An 8,821-nucleotide genomic window follows, 5' to 3' on the forward strand; every position below is an offset into this window, starting at 1 on the left:
CAATGAAGGAACCATACCTTAAACATCTGTATGAAATCTCCCGGCTTCTTAAATATACCAGTCTCAAAAGACCTTGCTCTATCCATTTTCTGTTTCACGCACGTGAAAAACAAAGCAATAACATGAGCTGAAAGAATGCCATCAGCAACTGGAGTCTCTGGTGGACTCTTTATCAATTATGCAGTGAAATTAATCTTATATTATTTAGTTCCTTGAAAATTTCAGTCCCATAACAATACTGATCAAATGACTGGAGGACGAAATATATGCCAATCGGACCAAGAGTTGCTTGATTATTAACAGGTACCTAGGTGAACAATATGATAAGACTACAGTAATACATGCAACTTATACTTCGCATGTCAAAAGCATCTGTAACATAGCTGTGAAGAATCAAAAAACTTACCTAACATTAAATAACTATACAGATTATAAAAGATATAAAGTAATTGTAGAATTCAGCTTATGCAAATACTTCACCTCTTCATCTGCCTGCAAAAATGTCCTCAAATCTTCGCTTTGCTTAAGTTCAGGGTGTGAAGCTAGTCTGTTGATGAATAGGTCCAGAGCTTGGCGCCTCAATTCAATGAATTCTTTGCTAAACCGGAATTTCTCTAAGAATAGAGCAAAGAAACAACAGCTCAGTAAGCAATAAAACACAACATTGGCACTACAGCAGTCAATACATTTATGTTACTCTGCAGGGAATATATGGGATAGATTGTTGATAAAATTACAATTTGTCATATTACCAACAGCATTCTTCTCTGGAAGAGGAGGTATAAAAATGCCTTTGTACTTCTCAGCTAGCCGATCGTGCAGCCACTCAAAATCACTATAGCGCCGGATAACAATTTTCTCTGCTCCCTCGAATTCAGGTAGGTTAGTCTACAGAGGTAAATATTAGCAAATTAGTAAATCAATAGTAGCACATCAGCATATAGCCAAAAAGGAATAAATATATTATCTTCTCAAAGAAGTAAATGTGATACAGCTCCTAGATAGCATGCAAGCACAAGACAAATATGGAGAATGAAAAGTAAAACGAGTGCTGGAGGTCAATTCAATAGGCTAAACAAATGGGTGTGAATTAATGATAGAACAGTACAAAGTGTCATCAATTGGCGGTTTACACAATTGCCATGTCATTCCGCAATCATCTTTGTTACAATACGAACCAGTAGGATCCAGAGTCTAATGGTTCGGGTCACTACAATCTTACTGTGTTGCTTGAATCAATTAGAAAACTCACCCGTATTTAGAGTAGACAGATTTAGTCATGAATTAGTGCGAGCAATGCAGCAGAGGGTGCTTCCTCATAGAATCATTTAATTATGGAACTGAAGTATTTCCTTTTTAATCATTGTGTTCCTTTTTTTTTTTTTGAAACCATGCAGGAGAGCTACATATAATAAATATATTAAGAAAGGCTAGAAGTGCAGAACATAGTTCAAGGGTTACGGTTATCCTGGGATCGGCATTGGTTGACGGCTACCCCATCCCCTTGTATCGTTCGGCCGTGTACTCTGTTCGGTTGGTGCTTTATATATAAAGCGGGGCGAAAGCCTGTTTCGAGAGTTAGACAGTCAAACCAACCACGAAAACAACTACAAACAACCCAAAGGTGGTCTAAGCCAGGAGGGCGGCCAATCCCTCCATCAGAGCTGGCACTTACCACTCGACCCTAGAGCCCTAGAAAAAATGATGGAAGCCGTGACTTCGTTATTGAAGATTCTTTGTGTTCCTTCCATATAATCGACTCAACTAAGATGATTAAAAAACTATTAGAACCTTCACTGAAATCGGGCGGGGCGGGCTAAACACAGCCTATTTTGTGCGATCTAAGGACACCGTCTTCGCATTGTCCTGATGCTCGATAGCTACTCAACGTTCAGAACTATTCAGTGTCCTGCAGTTTTCTTTCACCCGGCTCGTACTTAGCTCTACTAATTAGAGAAAATCTTTTAAGAGCTTTCTAGTACCTACTCAAAGGCCATAAGAGTGTGCACACCACTGAGTTCATTAATTACTGGACTGTTACCAATTTCCAATGTCGGATCTAAATTAAGAAACCAGAGTCCATAAATTGAGCTCCGCTGTTCCAGCCTGAGTGACACCTACTAGCGGGCGAAAATTGCTCTAGGAATTGGCATCACCCGAACGGACATAACCAAACAATCAATTCGTACAGAACCACACAAAAAACTACTGAATCTGGACTAAATCGAAGTAACCGACGGGTCCGGAACTTGGAACAGAGAACGAGTCGGATGACCTTGGTGATGACGCGGTAGGAGATGTAGGACTGAACGCCGGTGCCCATCTTGACGGGATCCGTGACGCAGATCGACAGGAACGGCGCCCCGGCCGCCGCCCCGGGCGACCGCGGGCTCTGCGACTGGCTCCTCTCCTGCGAGAGCGCGCATGGGTAGATAGATTCAGTGCCACAAAAAAAAATTACCGGCCGAGCGCGCGGGCGGGCGGCAGCGGGGCGGCGGAGGGGCTAGGGCGTCGGAATTTACCGCGGAGATCATGGCGAGCTTCCCCTGCGAGGCCTCGTCTCCTCGTTGCGGCACGGCGAAGCTACGGGAACGAGGAGGGGGCGACTTGGGAAGAAAACGAAGAGGATTCTCTTTTTCTTATTTTTTCTTGTGAGCGATTTTGTTGGTTACGAGATTACTGAGACGTCAATGGATCTGGGGCCTAAGCGAATCCGCTTTAGCCCAGCTCCGCGGCTAATCGGCCTGCCACAACTCAAGATTAAGACCGGCCCAGCTTACTTTTTTCCTAATAGTCAATATATGGAATCAATATTCTTTGCATCTACAAGAAAAAAATGTTTTTATCCCAAAAAAAGGTGTTTAACTGTGCTTCTAATAGTTCCAACTTTGCTCCTGTTTCGACGGCGTGTTGAGATGTGGCGGCAATCTCTTCACTAAATAAGTACTTCTGACTTTTTTCCTGTAGTGACGGCGTGTTGTTCGCCATTGGCGGGGAGTAGAGGTGGGTCTTCGCCGACTAGACCTTTGATTTAACTATGTGAGGAATTGGTTCCTTTGTATAACGGACATTGTTTTTCCTTTCCTGGCGGGAGTGGGCGGTGCTTTTCTTCATCATCGAGAAGCTCTCTCTAACCCTTGGACCTTGATGTCATGGACAAGGTGTGCTACCCCGCAAAAAAAAGGTGTGCTCATATTGCCCGAATGGGCCGGAGGGTCGATGTAGTTTCAAAAAACTGAAGGAGAATTCACTTGATGGAGTCCTCGTGGCGGCAATGATGACTCATTGCTACGACGAAGTACTTTGCCATGTGAGTGGTTCTTGTAGACAACAACACATTGGAAGTTACAAGTTACTATTTTACTATCTTGTAGGGGCCTCTGCAGTTGTTCTTTTTTATATGAATACAACATTCTGTTATTAGAAAAAGGTTCTTTGCAACGAAATAGGAAAATTCTCTGAGAATTTGAGATTGCTAACCACATCTGTTTTGAAGTATATTATAATCGAATTTGCCATGTTCTTTGTTGTCAACCAAAGAGTCTAGGTCAGATGGTTAGTTTCTTTGTGGTGGAACTAGCCTACCAGACTTCAAGTCCTAGACTTGACAATGGTGATCATATTTTCTAAAACTATTTTAGGCTTTTCGGCAATGTGTCGTTCAGTGGGAGGAGATGTTTTCATTGATTATGTAGGCGCATATGATGACTTCGTCAATCAAGATGTGATGTTGGCTCAGTATTTTGGAGGTGTGTGTGCGTTCATATAAGTGAGTGTTTGTGTTTGTATGAGTGCATGCGTTTGTACTCTGTTAAAAATAAAACTTAAACTATAAAGCAGGAAGACACATTCAAGCATCTATCTATTACAACGAACTTGTGTGTTCATTCTATTTTTCTAATTCCAACCCCAATGCTCGGCTTATAAAAAGAAACGCTCACTATTGCACCTTGAATCAAATCCTCTTAAGTTTGTGATCAACATCCAAAGTTCGAAACCATACTCAGTCTCAAGTTCGTTTTACAGTTTTATAATTGAAATTTCAGGACTATTTGTTTGGCCGCATTCTCAAAACGCGGGAATAGGAAAAAAAATACAGAGTTGAAGTGACATCGCCTAGTGCATTAGCGTGTATAAGCGGGCTCTAGGCACCGTTTTTTGCAAAAGAGGGTAGTAGTTTTTTTTTTGAGGGGTAAGAGGGTAGTAGTTGTAGTACAAAGAATGTGGAAAAAAAGAGAATGTAACAAAAAAAAATCTGAATCCATACCGTGAAAGTACTGCACGGATCTGAAAACCCCAGCGGTACAACCTTGGTGGCTCCGTTCTTCCCCAAAGGGCAGCAGAGTCCAACAAACCCGCGGACCCACCGAAGTACGCGCCGGCACGCATCCCTCCCCTACTGCGCTGCCGGATCGCCGCCTCCCCACCGGTGACGTTTGCCGTCAATCGCGAATCCGGCGCCAGCCGTTACATCGCTCGTCCGCCCGCACAGCCTCGCCATGGATCGCGCGCGCCACAAGAGCTCGCCCAGCTCCGAGCGCTTCCTCGGCGCATTCCTCCCCCGCGCGGCCGCCGGCGACCAGCCCGCCTCGGCGGCCTTCGAGCTCGACGAGGACGACCTCTTCGGCTCGGGGGTCGGATCTCCCGAGCGGCCGCAGCCGCCGCCGCCGCGCCGGCCCCTGCTCATGTCCTCCGTCCGCGCCGCAAACCCTAGCCCCCGCCTCCGCCGCCCGCCGGGGGGCATCCTCGAGGCCCTCCCCGAGCGCCTCGGGCCTCTCTCGCCGCCCCCGTCTGCTTCGTCCGCCTCGACGTCCCCCGCGTCTCCGGCGATGGCCCTTCCGCGCATGATCCCCGCCATCCCCCGCCCGGCGCCGACGCCGGCGATGCAAATGCCGCAGTCCGCGCCGGTGAATGTCCCGGTAGCGCGGCTGCGGCGACCGCCGTTCGAGACGTTCGTGAGTGAACCGGATGAGGAGGAGGACGACGACGAGATGCTGCCGCCGCACGAGATGGTGGCGCGCTCGCGGGCGCGGGAGTCGCCCATGACGACCTTCTCGGTGCTGGAGGGCGCTGGACGCACCCTCAAGGGGAGGGACCTCCGCCAGGTACGCAATGCCGTGTGGCGGAAGACCGGCCTGCTCGATTGATCCATTGCGTTTGCAATTGGCAGCTGCCTTCGACCACATTGATTGAGTTTGTGTGTTTGAATTATTTTGTACATTACGCGTGATCAGGTGTTAATTTTAGCTACACCTGTAAAATGTGTGTTGTATCGCTCACCAGTGCGGCATTACTCTTATTTATGAACTCTCTATTTGAGCTGTCAGGAGACATTGAACTATTTGGTATGGATTAAGATAATTGCGTTCTTATGTATCTTTCTGTGTTATAATTTACCCCAAGAGATATGGTTTACCGATCCTTTCTATTGTTACATTCCGAAAGTACGAACTTTTAACATTGAAAGATGTAAACTTAGGCATATTTTGAGATATTGTGATGTAGATTACTTTGGACTGCACTTATGGAGCTGGATTCTTTACTTGAGCTTGTTAGCTACTGCAGCTTTGTTTGGTGAAGAAGGTAGTTTTGCAGTTCTTTTTGCCGATGTGATTCTGCAAACTATCCATGATTCATCGTATTTGAGGTTGCACGTAGGATGTGGAAATGGATCATTGGTGCAAAATTGTTCAGGTGTTATAAATTTGACTGCAATTGATGGTGCTGTTCAGTATTTAGGTTTGAGTTAAATATGCTCTGCGTGCTGCTTAGCTGAAGGTGTGTGCTCGAATTTTCATTGTGATGTTTACCTCGATATTAAAATTATTTTAGTTTTAGTCTAAACCCAGGTTTAAATATTGTTCATAGTATCGTCGAACACTATCTTTTATGTATGCCAGATGGTCAGGTCTATGGAGCTGTGATTCGGGAATTCCAAAAGAAATCGATGGCTTAGCTGTCCAAATAGTTCAGGCAAACAGAAAATATAGCTTAATGGAGCTCCATGATCACCCACTTGTTTTTATTATCAAGGAACACTTGTTGCCTTTCCCAGCTGTATGAACTAGAGATTGGTCGCCAGCATATCTGAAATCTTGTCCTGATGGAAAACTGGCAATTATGTGTTGAGGATCTTCTTCGTACTACTACACAGGAGTTGTCTGTCTATTACACATATCTGGAATACATGGTCCAACCAATAGAGCAACTGAGCAACGGGCAAATCTCTGTTCCCTTTCATTGATGCTTTTGCCTGCATATTCTGTATTGGGCCGGTCATAAAGGTTCACACTTATTCCATATTCAACATCCCAATCCCATTGCTAGCACTTCGTCGACAGTTAAAAAGAGGAAATGCGGTGGAGCTTGGTACAATGCTACTGGCACTTTTAGCAGCGGAATACAAGTCTGATCCACTAAAATCTCACTTTGTCTGTCTGACCGTATTGCACTTGTGAAGCTCTTATTCAGTTGTGGAGTCCCTGTGCCCATGCGACGAGGATGCTAGTGAAGCTTTTTCCGTCTACTGATGCCAGTAGGTGCAAGGAGTCCACTAAATCTTACCGTGACTGTATCATCACTGGATTGCAGGTTTTTCCGACCCCGTCGTTCGAAACAGAATTGAGGGCTGGAGCTGGATACATCAGTAGCTGCTGTGTTGGCTGAGGCAGGAGCATGTGTTAGCTGTTGTGTTTGGATTCTGGCTGGAGCCAGCATGTCGATGCAGGGGCAGGGCGTGGAGAAGTAGAGATCCTGTGCCGACTGCAGCCGCATCTCCGTCCAGAAACTGCAGCCGCGTCTCCGTCGAGAAACTGCAGGCAGCATCTCCGAGGAACCATCGGCTCGATCGGGATGATCCGCGGTTGCCCGAAAGCGCAGATCCAAGGTCTCTCTCGAGTTGCCACTGACGCGGTGAAATCCTAGCCAGCAAAACTGGCACGGACCTCAGCAGAGCTACTTGCACTAAACGTCTGAAACAGTGAATGGGTTGTGCTCAGTCCCATGGTTGTACTTTTCGTGACTTGCTTAGATAGATACTCCCTCTGTTCATCAACACATGACGTTTTAAAACGTAAACGTCCGTGAACAGAGGCGAGGCGTGACTTTGGTGGGGAGCAAGTTCTTCTGCGACAGTTTTTTCCCGTATGACAGCACTCGAAAACAAGAAGCCTCACCCAGTACACTGCTTTTTGCTTCTTTCTTTTTTTTTTGAAGGCAAAGCAACATGCTTTATAACTTAACTGTGCTGGCCCAAATCAGCCAAAGCACAAGCAGCCACATTGGCTGGGACATCCGACTCCCACTGAATACAGAGGTTTGGGGCACACGTACGACCCATACTCGCAAGTTCATGGGCAACAGAGTTTGCCGTTCGGCGACACACCGTTATTACATGATGAGAGAACCACATCTTCAATTCATACTTCGTATCTTCTATTATTGCTGCATAGGCCGACGAGTCCGCGATGCGCATGTCCATGGCCTCCTGAAGCAATTGTGAGTCCGTTTCCAGCGCCACCCTCACGATCCCCAGGTCCGCAGCGAAGACGACAGCATGGGATAAAGCCCATGCTTCGGCAGCGAAAGCGTCTTGAACATTCTCCTGGTGCCCCGCCCTAGATGCTATCACACTGCCATCCCTAGTACGCGCAACGACGCCCCATCCTGAAGAACTTTCCCCAGGCACAAACGAGCCATCAAAGTTCATTTTGATTGTGTCCCCATCTGGTGGTTGCCACCGGTCCAGCTGTAACTTCTTGGGTTGCGGTGCGAATATCTGTTGATACTCCAGGGCATAGCTTCTCGCCCTTCTTGCGATCTCTGTGGCAACAGCAGGCAGTTCACCATTCCTCAACTTGTTTCTGTTGCTCCACCAAAACCACCAGAATGTCAGCAGCAGAATCCGTTTGCATTCATCCAGTCCCCACATGTAGTCCAGCATAGCATGCACTGATGTAATGCCTTCCAGCGCCAGCCGTTCTCCTTCTAGGGCCAACTCTCTCCAGCCTTCTTTGATACTTTTGCACTCGAGTCATATTGCCAGACTATGAAATCTTGGATACCTTCTCTTAGCGGGATCTGCAGAATATGATGGGCATCGTCCGCCCAGAATGTTTCTCTGACGAGTTGCTCATCCCAAGTACCCGACACTGGGTCAATCAGTTCATGCACACGCTCCAGGAGATGAGCACCTCGTGGCGTAATAACCCGTCGGGACCACGGTCTCGGGAGCCACGGATCGGACCAAATATTGACATCTGTACCATCTCCAATGCACCAGATATAACCCTCCTTAAACAGCTCCAACCCATGAAGAAGGCTGCGCCACGCATATGAGATTCCCTCCTTCGGTACAACTTCAAAAATTTGTGTGTCTGGGTAGTATTTAGCCTTCAGCAATTTGGCGCATAAAGTATCCTGGTTCTGGACCAACCTCCAGATTTGGCGTGATAGCATCGCTACATTGAAGCTGTACATGTCCCGGAAACCGAGACCACCTCGCGCTTTAGATTCTGTGAGCTTTTGCCAGCTGATCCAGTGCATTGTGTGCTCCCTATCCTGTTGGCTCCAGCAATAATTACCGATCAGTGAGCTAAGCTCCTTGCAGAAGGTCTTTGTTAAGTAAAAACAGGACATTGCGAAGGTTGGTATAGCTTGTGCCACTGAGGTAACCAGGGTATCCTTTCCTGACTTTGCAATCAACTTCTCCTTCCATCCGTACACCCTGCCCGCCATAGCCCCCTTCACAAAGGAGAAAGCTTTCTTCCTGGACCGACCCACATGCACCGGTAGGCCGAGGTACTTCTCATTCCATGTCTCA

The 8,821-nt window shown here is 46.9% G+C and overlaps 2 protein-coding genes across 2 annotated transcripts in view; one reads left to right on the forward strand and one right to left on the reverse strand.

Moving 5' to 3' along the window:
• The window catches only part of LOC123071510 (sorting nexin 1), a 5,039-nt gene extending 2,348 nt beyond the window's left edge, over positions 1–2,691 (reverse strand). Inside the window, exons 1-5 of the mRNA XM_044495087.1 lie at positions 2,523–2,691; positions 2,276–2,410; positions 753–888; positions 481–614; positions 18–89 (exon numbers count right to left, since the gene is read on the reverse strand). Coding sequence (XP_044351022.1) covers positions 18–89; positions 481–614; positions 753–888; positions 2,276–2,410; positions 2,523–2,534 — 489 coding nt within the window. The 5' untranslated portion in view covers positions 2,535–2,691. The remainder of the gene's footprint in view (positions 1–17; positions 90–480; positions 615–752; positions 889–2,275; positions 2,411–2,522) is intronic.
• A 1,616-nt stretch (positions 2,692–4,307) lies between these two features.
• Positions 4,308–5,361, forward strand: LOC123071512 (lysine-rich arabinogalactan protein 19). The gene has a single exon (XM_044495089.1). It carries the CDS (start codon positions 4,500–4,502, stop codon positions 5,145–5,147), a length of 648 nt encoding a protein of 215 aa, XP_044351024.1. The 5' UTR covers positions 4,308–4,499; the 3' UTR covers positions 5,148–5,361.
• Positions 5,362–8,821: the final 3,460 nt, after the last annotated feature.

The sequence above is a fragment of the Triticum aestivum genome, chromosome 3B (assembly GCF_018294505.1).
Source record: "Triticum aestivum cultivar Chinese Spring chromosome 3B, IWGSC CS RefSeq v2.1, whole genome shotgun sequence".
NCBI classification, from domain to species: Eukaryota; Viridiplantae; Streptophyta; class Magnoliopsida; order Poales; family Poaceae; genus Triticum; species Triticum aestivum.